Raw genomic sequence first — 17,425 nt, forward strand, 5'->3', positions numbered from 1 at the left:
GTGTTTCCGTGACGTATCTTTTTTGGACAAACCTGAACAGTTTGTGAAATAAAACATTTAAAACCTCCCTCGATGGCTCTTGGCTGTCTTGTTCCCGGCGCTTCTACCAGGAGCGGCGTCCCGAGGCAGGGAGATGCCGACCGCGGCCCTATTTTCGGGAGCCTCGGGGGAACCTCCGCGTGGTAGGTCAGAGGAGATGAAGAGGCCGCCGGCCGTGTGCGGACTGTGTGCGGGTGCGGTGGGCGCGGGGGCTTGTCAAAATGCAGATTCTGGCCCTGCGGCTCTTGGCTGGGAGCCTAGAGCCTGCGTGTCTCAGGACCTACGTGTGCACTGCTGGCCCCGAGAGCACACGGCGCATGTCCGCGAGGACCCTGCCCGGGCACCCGCAGCACACCAGCTCAAACCACAGAGATTATTCTTTCCTCGTTCTGGCGGCCAGAAGGCCGAGATCAAGGTGACAACAGGGTCGCTGTCTCCTGAGGCCTCGCTCCTTGCTTGCCGATGGCCACCTCCTCCCTGAGTCCTGGGCTCTGGGCGTGCACCCCTCGTCCTTCTGGGTCAAGGCCTCGCCCTTGTGACCCTCATTTAACCTTAATTAACTCCTGGGAGGCCCCGTCTCCAAATAGTCCTGCTGGGAGCCAGGGCTTCCCCATCTGAACTGGGGGAGGGAGGGGACATCAGCCCCTTTCGGTGACTGCCGTCGTGTGTCCCTGTGTGTCCCAAGCTGCTATAGCCGTGGTGGGGGGGATGGGTCTCGGGGGCTTGGCTCATCTTAATGTCTATCAACACCTCTGCCTTTGTGTTCTCAGCCCCTGCTTATGCGCTTTCCATTGGCGGTGGGGATAGCTTTCCTCTGAAATGTGTAGATTCAGGCTTTGAAAATGCTGATTTAAAATATCACATGAGGGGTGCCTGGGTGGCTCAGTGGGTTAAAGCCTCTGCCTTCAGCTCAGGTCATGATCCCAGGGTCCTGGGATCGAGCCCCACATTGGGCTCTCTGCTCAGCAGGGAGCCTGCTTCCTCCTCTCTCTCTGCCTGCCTCTCTGCCTACTTGTGATCTCTGTCTTTCAAATAAATAAATAAAATCTTTAAAATAAAATAAAATAAAATATCACATGAGCACTTGCTTGGGTAATGACTGACGTCGGCACTCACTGGTTTCTGACAAGTGCATGGTCAAGTCCATGGAAATGACCCCGTTGTCACCATCCCATGGGGCACTGGGGAGCCTCTCCTGCCACCCCACCCCCCGAAGATCTGCAGCCTCTTCCTCCTGCGGCTAATTCCGTCCCTCTGATTTCGGACAGCGCATTTGTCCATCCTAGAACGTCCATCTGGTTCTTTTCCTCATTTTCTAATTCACCATGAATTTTTTCCTTTTTTCTTCTCATTTATTGTGAAGATACTTTCCTTTATGACTTTAGCATATATATGTCAGCCAGTTCCTAAGTCTGGGTCATTGTGAGTCACTCACCATCGACTGCCTTTTCTCTTGAACAAGAGTCAGCACACATCGTCTTAAAGGACCCGGCCAGTAAATGTTTTAGGATCGTGAGCTCTGGCATCTCTGTCACGAAGCCTCAACCGTGTGGTTGTATTGTGAAGGCAGCCACAGACAGGCATAAACGAATGAGCCCAGCTGTGTTCCAGTAAAACTTCACTTTTCTCTTCTCTCAGAGAGAGAGAGTGCAAGTGGTAGGGGGCAGAGGGCGAGGGAGCAGGAGAATCTTACGTAGGCTCCACACCCCTGGCATGAAGAGCGACACAGGGCTCAATCTCACGACCCTGAGTTCATGACCTGAGCTGAAACCAAGAATCGGATGGTCAACCAACAGAGCCAGCCAGGGAACCCATAAAACTTCATTTTAATTTATTTTTTAAAGATTTTATTTATTCCTTTGAGAGAGAGAGAGTAGAGAGAGCATGAGAGGGGAGAAGGTCAGAGGGAGAAGTAGACTCCCCCAGAGCTGGGAGCCCGATGTGGGACTCAATTCTAGGACTCCAGGACCATGACCCTCGCTGAAAGCCCAGCCGACTGAGCCACCCAGGTGTCCCAAAACTTCATTTTTAAAAGCAGATGGCCAGCCTGCAGGCATTGTTTGCTGACCCCTTCTCTTGAGGGTGCACATTGTAAAAACATTTCCTTGAATGTCCTGTAATTTCAGATTCTATCTTGGGCATTGTGTTAATGCATCATGGAGACTAGATGGTTCTGCTCTGAGCAGGAAATTCACTGGTCTGGACTCAAATTCCGAACACCGGCCTACTGTAGCTGAAATCATTCATGTTTTGTTGGCTGTCGCTGCCTGCTGGGAGTCTGCTGTGTGCATGCACGGTTCAAGGGTCAGCAAGAGACTTGCACAGTCCCTTCCCATGGCTCTCTCCTTTCTGGGGTTTCCCCTCTACTCTCTAGCTGCCATGTCCTCTGGTTCTTTACAACTTCAGGCTCTTATCAGACATTCAGCCACCCCTGCCTGGTGCGAGTGGGCCTGTCTTCATGCAAAGAGTTGAAAACTGTGTGAGACTCATGCTGTGCTATCCCCTTTCCTCCCAACGTTGACTCCCACATTTCCACCGGTCTGCTTTTCTTGACGAACATCAGCAAGGTGCATTTTCTATTCTCTCTGCAGATTATGATCTCCACGTATAGGATGGTTGGTTGGGTTATAACTCCCTGCCATTTCTGGAAGCAGAAACCCAAGTCTGTGATGTAGAAATAGCTTTCCTGGATGTCTTGGCCAAGTGTCTACTTATAACCCATTGATCTGAATTGGGTTCCACAGCCTCTCCTGGCCATAAAGGAGTTTGGAGATGCATATATTTTTAACCAAGCACATTGCAGCTCGACCTGGAAATGGGAACCTACTGAGGGAGAAGGAGGGAAGGGGCTTGGGTGGGCAAAGTGCAGCCCTCCTGGGAACATATCATAGGGGCATTAATTTCTTGGGGCCACTGTAACCAATGACCAAAAATCTGGCAGTTTAAACAACGGAAGTTTATTCTTTCACAATTCTAGGGGTCATAAATCTGCACTGTAGGTGTGGGCAGGGCCGCACCCCCTCTAAAGGCTCTAGGGGAGAATCCGTCCTTGCCTCTTCTGGTTCTAGTGGCTGCAGACATTCCTTGGCTTGTGAGTACATCCCTCTGTTTTCTGTCCCATCTTCGCACGGCCCTCTCCCAGTCACTGGGTGTAGCACCCTAAATCCAGGATGCTTCCATCTCAAGATCCTTAGCCAATTATATCTGCAAAGACCCTATTTCTAAATATCCCATTGTGGGGTTTCAGGAGGTCATGAATTTAGGGGGACACGTCAGCCCAACCCAACCTAGAAACTATCCTGCAGGCTGTGTGAGGGTACCTCTTGGACTTCTCATCTCTCTGGACACCTTGCTGGTGGAGGCGCTGCTGTTCCTCTCTGGGATTTTGCTTAAGCTCCTTTTCAGCTCTTCTCCAGCAGCAACACTCCTGGGATGGCTGAGTGGTTTGGCTTTGGCATCTAGTCTGTGCTCTGCCCTCTTTTTCTTCTCCTTTGGCTTGTCTTGGCTTAAACCTTTGATAAGACACTTCTGAGGGGCAGGAGAGGAACCTGGAGCCAGCAGGTCTGGATTCAAATCCCGGCTCTACCGCGCACGATCTGGGAGACCTCGAACAGGTTACTGAGTCACTCTACCTCAGCATCCTCAAAGGTGAACTGGGGATGATAATAGGGTTGTTCTGAGGCTCAAACACATTAACAACATTTTGGGGGGAGGCGGATTTTATTTATTTATTTGACACAAAGAGACACCACAAGCAGGGGGAGAAGCAGAGGGAGAGAGAAAAGCAGGCCCCCGAGCCCCGCACGGGGCTTGATTCCAGGACCCCCAGATCACGACCTGACCCTAAGACGGTTGCTTAACCCATTGAGCCACCCAGGCTCCCCTACCATCATTTAAAATAAAATCACTTGGAGGCCTGGCACATAATTAAAGCTTTATGCACATTACTTATTACTATAACTAATGCCATTATTTTAACAAATGTGTTGGGCTTTCTCCAGGATATTTTTTTTCCCTCTAAAACCCTCCCCTGGACCTTCTGGCAGGAGCCCCCACCATTCTGGCTTCTCCCTCAGGGAAGGGAGGCCCCAGAGGGACAGCAGGAACAAGAGGGCCCGTTTCAGCTTTTAAGTTTCCAGACAGACTTTTCTGTTTGTTTTGTAACTTCTCCTTTTTACATAATTTCAGACTTGCAGAGAAATTTCAAGAATGTTAGCAGAATCCCCAAATATCCTCCGTTGGGATTCCCCAGGCATTAATTAACATTTACCACATTTGCCGGCTCCATTTTCTTTTCGAAATGATCTCAGAGGACCTCGCAGACGCGAGACCCTCCTCGTCTCCGAACACGTTTGTGTGTGTTTCCTAAGAATAAGGACGTTCTCTTACTCAGACGGAGCAATCTCCAGACGTGAATCCCAGCCTAGTTCTCTCCATCGGGAAGTTCAAGCGGGTGCGTGCTGTGACCGAATCCGCAGAGAGAGACCTTGCTCCGGTTCTGCCCAGCGTCCCAGGAATGTCCCTGCGCTCGCGGAATCTCTCAGATCACGAGTCTCCTTCAGTCTCTGGGTCTTTGATTCTTCACTCTGGACAAAGACGTCCCCGTATCTTCTCCGTTCACGATGTTTTCAAAATGATTGGCCAAATACTTCGCAGGGCGTCCCTCGCGTGGAGTTCGTCAGGTTAGACGTTCTGGGCAAGGGTCGCCCACAGGTGACGCTGGGGACGTCACGCAAGTGGTACCCATCTGTTCGCGCTCTGGCTGTGGGGGTCCACTTTGATCCCCTGGTAAAGGTGGTGTCGGCCGCCTTTTTTTGTTGTTGTAAGTGGTTATCTCGGGGAGACATACATGGAGACTGTGTAAATACCCCGGCCCCGCGAAACCTTCACTCGCTAGTTTTCGCCTCCTCTGATAATGCTTGCCTAGAACAAGCATTCGGGGGCCGTTTTCAGATGGTCGCTTTTCTGGCCACCCTCTGCCCTCCACCTTTATTAGGTGGCACTAACGGTGTGGCCCCTCTTCATTTACTCTCTCTCTCTCTCTCTCACACACACACACGCTTTATTTTGTCTAGGTTCTATGTTTGTATTTACTTTGTATATGACGTCCGCACGTCATTCGTGCACACACACACGTTGGTGTGGTCGACGTGTCACGCAGAGAATGACAGTGTCTTCCACGTTTTCTGTTCCGGTGCTCGCCCCTCCCAGGCTGGGGCAGAGGGAGCTGCGGCCACCCGGCGGCTCGGCTCCCTTGACCTGGGCCCCATCCCTCCTGGCTCAACAAGAGGCTTCCCGACTCACCCTGTTCTTTCCTCTCCCCAACCCTGGAATCAGCCATTTCTCCAAGGAGCCCTGGTTCCTTTTAGCAGAGATGGTACCTAAATAGACATTAAACTCTGGTGGAGAAAACAGACGGAAGGAAAGGCTGCTTGTATCTCAAAAGCCACATCTCATGGAACACACAGCGGAACTGGGAAGCCTCATTCTTTGCCGTCCTGGGCTCTCCAGGTGATAGAGAGCAGAAGCCTAAAACTGGGTGCCGGCCATCGTCTGTGGGGCTCCCCACCTGTGAAGTGGAACCCTGTCCTCCTGGAGGGGCTTAGAGCGTCCGACCCCCACTTTCCCAGACTCCCTTGCAGCTAGGGTGCGCGCAAGGGACATGCCCCCCCCATTCTTGGAACTGGGAGACCCTGATACAAGGAAGCTGGTGTCCAGAGACTTCTCTTGGAGCCACAGTGGGGGCTTTGGGAACAGTTAATAAGGACGATGGATTTAAAGACAATAAAATATAATAATAATAACAATAAAGTATTGTGTGAAATCTTCTTTTAATAAATGTTATTCATTGTTTATCTGCAATTCCAACTAAACTGGGTCCCCTGTATTTTATCTGGTTCCCTTGGGAGTGGGGCTGACAGGAGGGCCCAGATCCCACCTGGGGCTGCATGGCCACGCTCAGCCACCCACTGGGAGGGGGGCGGGGTGGGGGGAGTGTCCCACCCGACCATTTTTGTGCTGTGACCTTGGAGATTGTTTTTGGCTGCAGAACCTTCCCACCTGGTCCTCCAGCCGTCCTGAGATCCTGTGGGATCCTGGCTGTTCTTGTAACAAATCCCTTTCCTGCTTAAATGAGTGCAGAACAGTGGGAAAGGCCCCCTGTGCCCACCTGTTGTTGTGCTGAAGCCAGGTAGGGCAGAGGGGAGGAAGCCCCTCATCAGTCCGGGAAACCAGAGAGTAGAGGCAAGTTGGCTTCCTGGCTTCTTTCCAGAACTCGCAGAATTCCCCCGCCTATAGGCTGAACCAACCCTCCCTCCTTCCTTATCCATCCAGTGATTATTGAGCACCTACTGTGTACTGGGCATTGTTCTAGATCCTCGAGGTACCACAAATGACGAAACAGACGCAGATGCCTGGTGTTACATTGTTACATTTGCAGGGGCGTGGAGTGGGGGTTCGGCAGGCAGGGCACAGAGCGAGTTAGCCATTTTCTGGGTCTGGTGTACGAGGGGCTATGAGAAAAAGGAGGCTGGGCGTGCCAGAGGCCAAGGTTGTGGGGGTGTTAAATGGGGCGCTCAGGGAAGGCAGGTCAGGTCCCTGAGGTGTGGGAGGAGCCACAGGGCATCAGAGGCAAGAGTTCCAGGCGGCTCAGGAGAGGGTTAGTGCGTGGGGCCCCAGGAACCCCTGGAGGGTGGCACGGAGGGAGAGGGGACAGAGGGGCAGGCGAAGGCGGCCATCAGACCTTGGGCCTCCAGTCCAGGAAGCTGGGGAGCCATGGGAGAGCTCTGGGCTGAGGAGAGAGGGGCCCTGAGTGTGAGCTCAAGGAGGGGCGGAGGGAGCTCGGAACGAACCTATTTAAACTGGAAACAAGTCAACCCGGGGTGCTTTTTGCAGAATGGCCAGTTTTCTTCTACTGAGTTTGTCCGCTGTGGGGGGTGGGGCAGTGGGGGGGGCGCCTCAAGAGCTAGAGGTCAAGGTTCATTAGAGAAAATTAAAAGTGCACCTTCTCTTGCAACCCGGGCCGGGGCCTCGACGACTCACAGTGGCTCACGTGCCTCCTCAAATGCGTTCTTCATCACGGGCCCGCCGGGGAGGTGCGGGTGTCCCCTCTGCCAGGCCAGGAGGCTGAGCGTCTCGCGGCCCCCCTTCCCCGGCCCCGGCTGCACCCCAGGCCACCTTCCCCGCGGAGCGCCTCCCTCGTCCAGCTTCCTTCCAGGCGCATCTTCGCCTTCTGTGGGACTTCGAAAATCAAGATGGAAATTACCGGGAGCCCAGCCGCCCTTCCGTCCGCCCGCACCACTGCACCCCTCCCTGTTCGGGACGGCCTGGAAACGGCCCGTGCTGGCCAAATGGGTCAACTGAGAAGGAAGCGTTTGCTGACGGGCGCGGACGAGTGTTAGCCGGGTTTGCCCGGAAAATAAGGTGGTCTTGTCGTGCGGCAGAGGTCTTGTGTCCGGGATTGCGTGGACAGCCAGGAGGTCCCGGGGCGGCCCCAGGCCGAGATCTGCAGGGACCGACCTCCTCCCCTGGCCGACCCAGACCGGGCCTGTAGCGGGCTCAGCAGTTAAGAGCCACCTTCCCCGGCTCCCGAGCCGCTGGGATGACCTGCCCACTTCCGGAGCAGCCTGGCAGCGCCACGAGCCGTCTGATCCCAAACGGAAAATTGAAACCACGATTCCCCGTCACTGCAGCCATTTGTCGCTGGACAAGGACGCGTATAAACAGCTTAATTGGAAGCAGATCACCTTCCCTCTCCGTCGGCTCCTTCCCGGGGCCTCCCTGCTCGCAGGCGGACGGGAGCTCACGCGGCGCACATCCGGACAAAGGGCCTGTGTGGTGCTCTCCGCGGAGTCGAGCCTGTCAACCCACCAGCTCCGGTCTCGTGACAGTTGCCCCCCCGCCGCCTCATCCCCGAGGAAGCTGAGACCGGCGTCTCATCCTTTGGCCGAGGAAATGCAGACAAGGTGCAGCACTGAGATCATGGCCGAGGCTCCCCAGAGACCCAGTTGCCCTTTGTGAACGTGGCGGCGGGGCCGGGCACACGAGACCCGGGTTTGCCAGGACCAAACCACCTGCACCGTGTCCCCATGCCCCCCTGCCTCGTTGGGTGTGCTCAGCCTTGGTGCCCCCCAACCCGCACTGGAGCCCCACTGGTGAACCTCCCTGCCTTGGAGACTCGACAAGGGCTCAGTGCTAGGACTGGGCCTTACCTCATGTCGCACGACCACTCTGAGACTCAGTTTCCCTCCCTGTCTCAAATCTCGGTGCTGCTGCTTTCTCAGGACGCTATCCCCCTGTCCCAGGCTTGTGCCATCAGCACACTCCCTCCCGGGGACCTTTTCCACCCAGCATCCTCAGAGGAGGGATGACTAAAGAGTCGGTAGCCCATGGGTCAGAGCCCCAGCGTGGCCCCTCCCAGCTGTGTGACCCTGGACCCGCTCCTTAACCTTTACCTCTCTGTGCCTGTTTCCTTATCTGCGCTGGGGGGCGGTGGTCGGGGGACGTGACTCCCTCACACAGCGGAGGGAGTGTGTGGAAAGCGCTTAGGACAGCCCGTGGGCACATGCCTGCTGCCAACTCATCACAGCCAGGCCGAGCGGATGTGGTTGCTGACATGACGGGAATCCACGAATTGTCCTAGGGACAGCGGAGTGACAAGGAGCACCGGAGACCCTGACGAGTGTGCGAGTGAGCAGGAGGGGTGGGGCACGGGGCTGCCGGCCCAGCCCCCGTCTGCTCTCCAGGGTGTGCAGGCACGTGCCTGTGCGTGTGGGTGTGTGTGGGTAGAGGGAGAGCCCCGGGGACGGGAGGGGGGGGTAGTGGGAGACGCGGGAACACGTCCCCGGTGACTGTCCCCAGCAGAAGTGTGGGGCAGCTGCGGCTTGAAGATCGTTGGGCTGAAACCAGACAGCCGGCGTGTTCCAGAAAGCTCCCGGCTCACGTGCCCGTGCAGGGCGCTGCCCCTGGCTCTTCACACAGATGAACGCGTCCGTCCTGGTGGCGATCCCAAGACACGGGTACCGTCTTCTTAATCTCCATTTCACACGTCAGGAGACATAGACACAGAGAGGGTAGGCGACTTACCCCGGGTCACACAGCCTGGAGCAGACTGGTGAGGAGCGTGCCCCTCTCCGCAAGGCCACGCCAGCCTCCACCCATCGGAACCACGTGACAGGACACGCGTGCTGCCTGGACGTGGGGGCAACAGCCCCATCACGCTCCGAATCCTCCCAAGTCCGCCCAGAGTGGCTGTCCTACTTCCCAGCCCGTGGGTCAAAACAAGAAGCACGTTCTTCAGAATCGTCAAGTCGAGAAAGACAAAGACAGGCCGAGGGACTGTTCCCGGTCAAGGGGACAAGCGAGACAGCGTAACCACCAGCAACAGGGCCCCAAACCCCGGAGGCGGGGACAGGAGTGCGGTGCTTCTCCGAGCCTCCGGGCACGGCGACCCGGTCCGCGGGATGGGGGATCGTAGTCATCGCGGGACACTAAAGACGCCGTCGTGCTCTGACCGCCGGACGTCTGTCCCTGTAAGAGGGGTCCCGACGTGGGTGGTGCTACTGTAGTTAACGGGTTTACGGACAGGAAGGGCTGGTGTCTGCCCTTGACTCTCGGAGGATGGGAGTAAACGAGCCCCGCCCCCCAGACACACCCAGAAAGTTCGGCAGCAACGGGGGAAATTCAGAGCCGGTGACTCGGGGCGAAGGGTACGCAGGAATCCCCCCATTATTCTTGCAACTTTTCTGTAAGTTTGAAATTATGCCACAATACGAAGTTACGGAATAGAACAGCCGAACCCAACAACAAGGAAGGCACCGAGTCCCTGTGTTCCAAGCGCGGTGTGGACCTCTCGCTCGGGTAGGGACGTCCCCAACCGGGAGGCACGTCTGTCCCTTCCCTGCCCGCCTGCCAGACATCGCGGGGCCCAGGTGGGCAGCTCGTCGCTCAGAGCGTCCGAGGGGCCACAGGTGCCCCAGACACCCTTGCCCCGTCCCCCCAGCCCCAGGGTGAGCCCCCTGTGTTCCGGGCAACGGACTTGCCCCCGGTGGCCCTGTGGTCAACCAGACAGACCGGCCCCTGCCCTCCGAGGACCGCCAGACACAGGACAAGGGGAAGGCGGTTGCAAGGCAGGGGCGCAGTGCTGAGGGGGACCCGCCGCTCTGGGGCAGGGTGGGAGTTGGGGAGGTGGGAGTGGTTGGTGCAGGAGGAGAGGAGAAGTTGGGGGAGGGGAAGGGGGCACCGCGTTTGCCAGCGTCTCTGTGCAATAGGTGCTATTAACCATGTTAATAGGCGGGAAAACAGGCTCCAAGCATGGAATTGGCTCGCCCATGGGCAGGGGCTAGGATGGGGCAGCCCTGGGATTCACACCTGATCACCACCATGCCCTTCCTGTAAGACGGAGGGGTGACGTCTACAGGGCGATGGAGCCCACCAGTGTCCACGGCGGGGAGCACGGCAGGTGTCGACCCGCCGGCGGGGCATCTGCGTGTGGCCGGGCCCCCGCTCTGCCGCGTGTAAGCCCGAGATCCTGAGGCTGAAGCTCCACGGTCTCGTCTCTCGAGTGGACGCTGGGAGTGTGCAGAGCCTCGGCTGGGTGCTCGACAGCCATTGTAAGGACAGCGGCGGCGCTGAGCAGAAGCGCGAGCGTTTCGAGGCTCATGCGCTTCGTCATTCTCTCCGCTTGCGGCCCAGATGCGACGGAACTAGCTGCAGACCTTACTGTCCGGCCCCCTCCTTTCCTTCCAGACTGTGTGGGTTTGTTTTTCCTCTTATTGCTTTGCCAAAAGCCCGAGTAACGAGCCTCACCACCTGCCCCTTGGTAAGAGAGGAAGTATTTTCTTTTGTAACCAATTTTGTTTTTTTTAAAACACATTGTAGCAGGAAACCCTGGGGTGTGGGCAGCGATGGGTCCCTGGTTGGGATAGCCTCACACTCTCCATGTGTCCCCTCACGGTGGCCTCTTCCTGTGTCGTTTCTGCACTGGCCCCGGGGGCTCCATGACCGAGCCCCACGGGAGAGCTGAGGAGCGGGGGTTTAGAGGTTGGCCACTGGAAGCGTCCAGCTGTGTCCTTGTTAGGCGGGACCTGTGGCCTTGGTTACCCCAGCAGCTGTCTTCCAGAAGGGCCCCAGGGAGAGTCAGCTGTGTGTGTGTGTGGTGTGTGTGTGTGTACCCCCAGGCAGCTCACTCATTGACAGCAACAGCCACGGTTGTCGTCATGGGATAGGCCACCGTCTCTCCAAACCAAGCCCAGAGCGAGAACAGCCGTCTGGGGCTCCCTTTGGAACCCGGGTACCCTCCCGTTCCCACCCAGCCGGGAGGCAGGGGACCGCTGTCTTGTCTCCACTGCCTGCTGAGCTGGGTCCCCGGACAGCCTTGCAATCATGCCAGGTCGAGCTCCCTGATAAGAAAACCGGGGCGATCCTCATCATCCATCCTCAGCATTTAGGGCAGCAAACACCTGAATTTTGTGGACGAGTAGATCGCCTGTCGCGGGGTGATCACCAATCCCGAATCCCCCCGGGGAGGCAGGGATGACGGGCGCAGCCACGCCTCCTCCATGCCCACACGGTTAGTGGACGGCGCTGAGAGCACTGACATCTGCTCCATCCGGGCTGCGTGTCGAGGGTGCGTGTTCTCTGGACAGACAGTGGCTCCCAGAGGCTCCATGACCGGAGGGAGGACAGATGGCAGAGCCCACAGACACCCACGAGCACAGTGGGGGGCAGCACGTGATGCCACAGGGCGGGGGGGGAGGGGAAGCGTTTGCCCGTTGCAGACAGGAAGGCCTCCTGGAGGAGGAGTCTGGTCTAGATCCCGGGAGCAATGAGCTACAGCCACTGAAGCTTTAATTTGGGGTGGGGGGGGCGGGGGGGGATGTGATCAGATCTGCACTTGACAGCATGTTCCAGCGAGACAGTGTAGAACGTGCACGGTTGGATCTGGAATGGAAGCCGGCGACCAGCCGTCGCTCAGCCCAGGGGAGAGGCTGCCAGCCAAGTGTCCCCCAGGCTCATTCCGCCCGGTCGGAGCCGGGCAGCGGGCGGCTCGGGCGGGCAGCGCGGAGGCGCGGAGAAGCGGGTGTCCTGCGAGAGACCGGGGCGGCAGCGTGACAGGACTCGGGCCCGTGAGGTGGGGGGAGGAGGAAGCAGGGTCAAAGCCACCTCCGGCGTGTCTGGCTGAAGTAGCTGAGCTGGGCAGATGGCCTTGTCCGTCAGCCCCGGGAACTCAAGGCTGGGAGAGAGAGAAAACCTTTGTCCTCGTGAGTTAAAAAAGACGGCGTGAGCTCAGGTGCAGCACTGTTTTCCTCCATGCTGCGGAGAAAGAACATGGAAGCCAAAAGCCACTTCCCTAGCGGCCGACAGGGATTCTCTGTGAACAGCCGACCATCCTCTTGGACCTTTCTCTGCCTCCCGAGCAGTCTGTGACGATCGTGGGCTCGTACCGTACTTAGGGAAGAGCCCCATGAAAATACACGTGTTTTCCATGAGATCCATGCTGCTGATGGAGGGCGCGTGTCCATGTCCCCCCCCCGAGAGCAACTGGCTGGTGGGAGCCGGGAGGGGGGTCTGGGAGCAGGGACGCAGGGGCTGCTGGTGGCACCTTGCCCCCGTCCCCCAGGCTCGGCCCCCACGGTGCAGAGCCTGTCTGGAGGGGCTCTCTGCCCCAGAACTCCAGTCCGGGCCTGCGGACTATGTTCTGAATTCCCGAAGTCCAGTGTAAACGTAGCATTTTAACTTCCTCCTTACGTGTCCTCCGTTTCTCCCAAAGAAACGCGCAGAGCCAACCACAGCTTGACATGGATACTTCCCGGCAGCTCGTGGGCCTTTCGTGAAGCGACAGACATTCCCGGCCTGGCTTCCTAAGCCGGCGACAGCTCTGTTTCGTTTCCCTCCTCCGAGAGCGGGTCTGGGCCAGAAGAGCTGCTGGAGGGAGCCTCCACTGAGAAGCCTGGGCAGGGACGCGAGGTTGCCGGGCTGCTTGGAAAGAGGGGGCCTGAGACAGGGCCTGGTGCCTGCGCCATGACCTTGGAGAAACTTCTAGGGAAGCCCTTGCTGCGCTCTGGGAAGAGGGACCACGCTGCGCCCCCAGACAGCGAGAAGGAGCCTCCTCTGCCTCTATCCTGGCGGCCCCTGCTTCTCAGGGTGCAGGGCTGTGAGCCGGGTTCCCCCCCAGGAGTCCCGAACTCAGCCAGCAGGAGCAAGAGGCGACAGTCCCTCCTGGAAGAAGCTGAGCGGACGGAGGCCTGCCTTGCCCCCGTGGTGACGGAAGCAGGGTTGTGGCAGTGACGCGGGGAGTAGGAATCCTGATCCAATCCGAACACACCGCAGGAGGAGCCCGTGGTGACCGGAGCAGTGCGGACGGCGTCGGTGGGACGGAGGTGGCCACGCGGGGAGGCGGTGGGAAGCAGAGGGATGCTGGTGACGGCGGGAAGGGCAGCCGCAGGACCCGCGGTCGCGGTGACAGGAGGACGGAGCCCCGGCAGGCTGAGTGTCACCGTGGAGAGTCGCCGCGACGGGAGCAGGAGGAGCCGCACCGGCGGGGGTGGTGACCGCACTGGTGACTCTGTGACTGAGAGACGGGTGGTGCGAGCATGTACCTCCCACACATCACGGAGCGCCTGCTGTGTGCGGCGCCCCGTGCTGAGCTCCTACTGTGTGCGGCGCCCCGTGCTGAGCTCCTATTGTGTGCCACGTCCTGTGCTGAGCCTGCTGTGTGTTGCGCCTGGTGCTGAGTACCTACTGTGTGCGGCACCCTGTGCTGAGCACCTACTATGTGCCATGCCCTGTGCTGAGCCTGCTGTGTGTTGCACCCGGTGCTGAGTACCTACTGTGTGCAGTGCCCTGTGCTGAGCTTTTACTGTGTGCCGTGCCCTGTGCTGAGCTCCTACTGTGTGCCGCACCCTGTGCTGAGCTCCTACTGTGTGCCGCCCTTGTGCTGAGCACCTGCTATGAGCAGTGCCCTGTGCTGAGCTCCTACTATGTGCTGCGCCCCGTGCTGAGCTCCCGCCATGTGCCATGCCCTGTGCTGAGCCTGCTGTGTGCCATGCCCGGTGCTGAGCACCATGGGGGACAAAGCAAAACAGATGCCCACCCTCACGGAGCTTAAATTGCTTCTGTCCGTCGTGGGGGTCGAGGGGTTGAGGGCTAAGGGAAGGTCCTCATTGCCAGGCCTGGACTGGAGATGCCACCCCAGTGCCCCCTGGCCCACTGTGTGGAACACTCCGTTCATCCTTGGCTCCAAGCTAACCCATCGTCCAAACTTCCCCTCTGAACCAGTTACGTAAGTGTTCCCTGAGGCCTGGAAGCTTCCAGATGGCCCGGCGGCCCACCGTCCCAGCTGCTCCCGGGATGTTGGCCCTGGCCACTTTCCCGGCCCCGGAGTCCCTGGAGTGGCCTGACAGTGGGGGGGCCGGGCATGCTGAGCGCACACGTCAGGCCCCTGAAGCCTCTGTGTGTGCCCCGCCCTCCCCGAGAGCAGCTGTGCCCGGGGCGGAACTGGGTCCCCATGACCCTGGACATCTGGGTCCACAGCACAGACCAGCCTCGAGGAAGGCATGCTGGTGACCTCCCCTCAGCCAGAACAGTCCACCCGTGTCCCTCCTGTTTTGCCTGGACACGTTGCTGACCCCTGTGGTACGACGAGCTTCCTTCCACCCACACTCAAGTCATTCTCACAGCCACGGGCAGGGACCACGGGTTCCCAGGTCCATCAGAATCTCTGGAAACCTGGTTTCGAATGGTCTCGGGGGGCACCCGGGTGCCAGAAGAATAGGAAAGGCACCTGAGCTCAGTCCCACCCCTGGGTTAGAGCCTCCACTCTTCCCCAAGGCCCCACCTTGGCCGGGCCGGGCCGGGCCGGACCGGGCCGAGGACTACAGCCGACTACATGCTTGAGCCAACGGTGGATTTTCCTTAAAGACCCCGACATCCCGCTGCTGGCTGCCTGTCCACATCTCGCCTCTGCCCGCACGGTCTCCCTGCCTCTCCGGCCTCTCTTCCTTCCCCTCTGCTGTCCCTGCTGACAGCTGACCCTGGGTCCCCACCCTCCTCGTTGGGTCCCCCTCCCTAGGAGAGCCCATCGCATCCCCGACTTCGGGTATCCTTGACACGAGGCCTGCCTCCGCCATCTCCGGCTTTGTCTCTTCCGAGGCCTGTAGCTTTCTAGAGCCAGCAGGCCACAGGCCCGTCTCCTTGGACACCTTCCTGACCCTTCAGTTTGCCAGGTGCAAGGGAGCAGGCCTCCTAGCCTGTCTGCACCCCCACGGCCATGTCCGTGAGATAAGGATTAGCGGCAACTCTGACCTCGGAGGGCCGCCCGGGAAGATACAGCGGGAAGCTGAGCACGGGCAAGTGCTCGGAATCAGAGGTTAGTGTCTTACCCGGCAGCTGCAAAGGCACACCCCACACGTCCAGGTCAGGAGCCCAGGGAAGCTGGAGGCAGGACCTCGGCCAGGTTCCCCCACATGCCAGGCTCAGAGGACACAGTTGCTCTCCAGGTGTCTGGAAAGACACCCCTGCCCCTTCCTTCTCCAGCCCACGAAACAAAGCCAAGGCGGAGCCTTCCTGCCCTTCCATGATGAGCTCTGGGGTTAGGAAGAAATCTCCCTGGAGAGGACAGACTAGAACTTGAACTGACTCTTACTAGAGTACAAATGACTGATAGCAGATTGGTTACCAAGAGAAAGCAGTTACGAGGAGGTTGGCTTGGGGGCTCCTGGAGCAGGCCCCCGCGTCAGTCTGCAGTCAGGGGGCACCTCCCGAAGGGGGGCGGGGTGCAGAATTGCCCACCACCAGGGGGCAGCAGAGCACCAGGGATCAATTTATAGATCTAAACCCAGGGGTGCGAAGGAATACTCCGGAAATGGCAAACCTCCTCCCAGAGCCCGACCCCCGTCTAGGCAGCCCGCCTTCCACCTCCCAGATGCCCGTGCGTCTCATCAGCGTACCCCCCATAGCACGCCGGGCGGGGGTCCAGAAAGGTCTGAAGCACCTCCCTTGTGATTCAAGGAAGCTTCCTGCGGACCAGCCCAGGACCGAAGACCTTCTCAAGGTGGGAAGCGCTTTCTTTGCCGACATACATCGATGTGGCCTTGGGGAAGAAAAGGAAGAATGCGGCGGGACACAGGGCGCTACAGGGGTTGGTCTGAGCAGGGGAGCCCGTGGCGGGCCTGCGGTGAGTCCGCGACGGTCACACAAGCACTGGGACTCAGCCCAAACAATTTCCAGGACAAGGAGGGAGACTGCGGCCACAGGGTTCCGGTTCTCCACCATGAACACGGCCAAAAAGGAGTAAAAAGGAGACACGGAGGCTTTTCCGGGGGCTAGAACGAACAGAGACCACCCTTCGGGAGGCATCAGAAAGCGACGGTTCAAATCCCTGCTCTGCGCTTGCAGGCTGGGCCGCGCTGCTGGGTGACTCAACCTCTCTGATTCATCTGTTCCTGCCCCTGAACAGTGAGGCCAACAACAGTGCCCACGGCCAGATAAGCCGGCTGTGAGGATAAACTAAGATAATTTCCGGGACCCCCGGCTCTGAGCCGACACGTAACAGGTGTCCATGAATCTTCTTCATAAACACATCATGTATGTTGGAAACACCCATGTTTTCCCAGTCCGGCTGTTCCCAAGGTGAAATGGATTTCCCGTACAACCCAGGCATTCTGTGTGTAAGGAGACATCCACCTAAGTCCCCACAGAAACCTGCCTCAAGATGCCCCCAGCAGCCAGAAGGAGACCCTCCTGCTGGAAGCTTACCGGGGTCGTGGGTCACAAAGCCCAGGCCTCCCTTTATACGGAGAGTCTGGAATGCGCAAATCCACAGATCCCGAAAGCAGATTCCTGGCTGCGGGGGGCCAGGCGAGGGGTCGGGACATTGAAAGGGACGGCTCAGGGTACAGGGTGACGACAGGGTCGAGAGAAGACTGTATCCATAGCTTCACTCTGAATATGCCCCCGACTATCGAGTCGTACTCTTTAAACAGCTGAACGTGTCGTGTGCGATTTAAATCTCACAAGAGCTGTAAAAACAAAACAAAACAAGAAACAAAACCACCACGTTTTCCCCATGAGATGTCCAAAACTATTTTTGTTCGTAAGTGGGGGTGGGAGGGAGGTAAGCTTGGCCATTGTAATTTCCCCCCAACTGACTGCTAAGCAAAGAGGGTTCGCAAAGGGACTTTAGCTCCGTTTTGTCTCCAAGGGAGCAGGGCGCTGTCATGGGCCCCTCCCTCAAGATCAGGCCCCCCGTAACAGCATTGCAAAGCAGCCCCTCGAATTGTGTGTTGTTTGGAAAGGCTGCAGGCTCTCTGTTTGCATTCTGTCTGTAAACACTCTGCAGACCAAGGTGGGTTAAGCCCCTAGGATCGTTATAGTCTCGGGGTTAACT

The 17,425-nt window shown here is 58.1% G+C and overlaps 1 protein-coding gene across 1 annotated transcript in view; it reads left to right on the forward strand.

The window, feature by feature from the left end:
* The first annotated feature begins 14,388 nt into the window (after positions 1 to 14,388).
* LOC116578870 overlaps positions 14,389 to 17,425 on the forward strand; it is a 59,922-nt gene continuing 56,885 nt past the window's right edge. Inside the window, 3 exon segments of the mRNA XM_032323451.1 lie at positions 14,389 to 14,470; positions 15,110 to 15,406; positions 16,435 to 16,534. Coding sequence (XP_032179342.1) covers positions 14,389 to 14,470; positions 15,110 to 15,406; positions 16,435 to 16,534 — 479 coding nt within the window.

Source organism: Mustela erminea, chromosome 19 (assembly GCF_009829155.1).
Source record: "Mustela erminea isolate mMusErm1 chromosome 19, mMusErm1.Pri, whole genome shotgun sequence".
Lineage (NCBI taxonomy): Eukaryota > Metazoa > Chordata > Mammalia > Carnivora > Mustelidae > Mustela > Mustela erminea.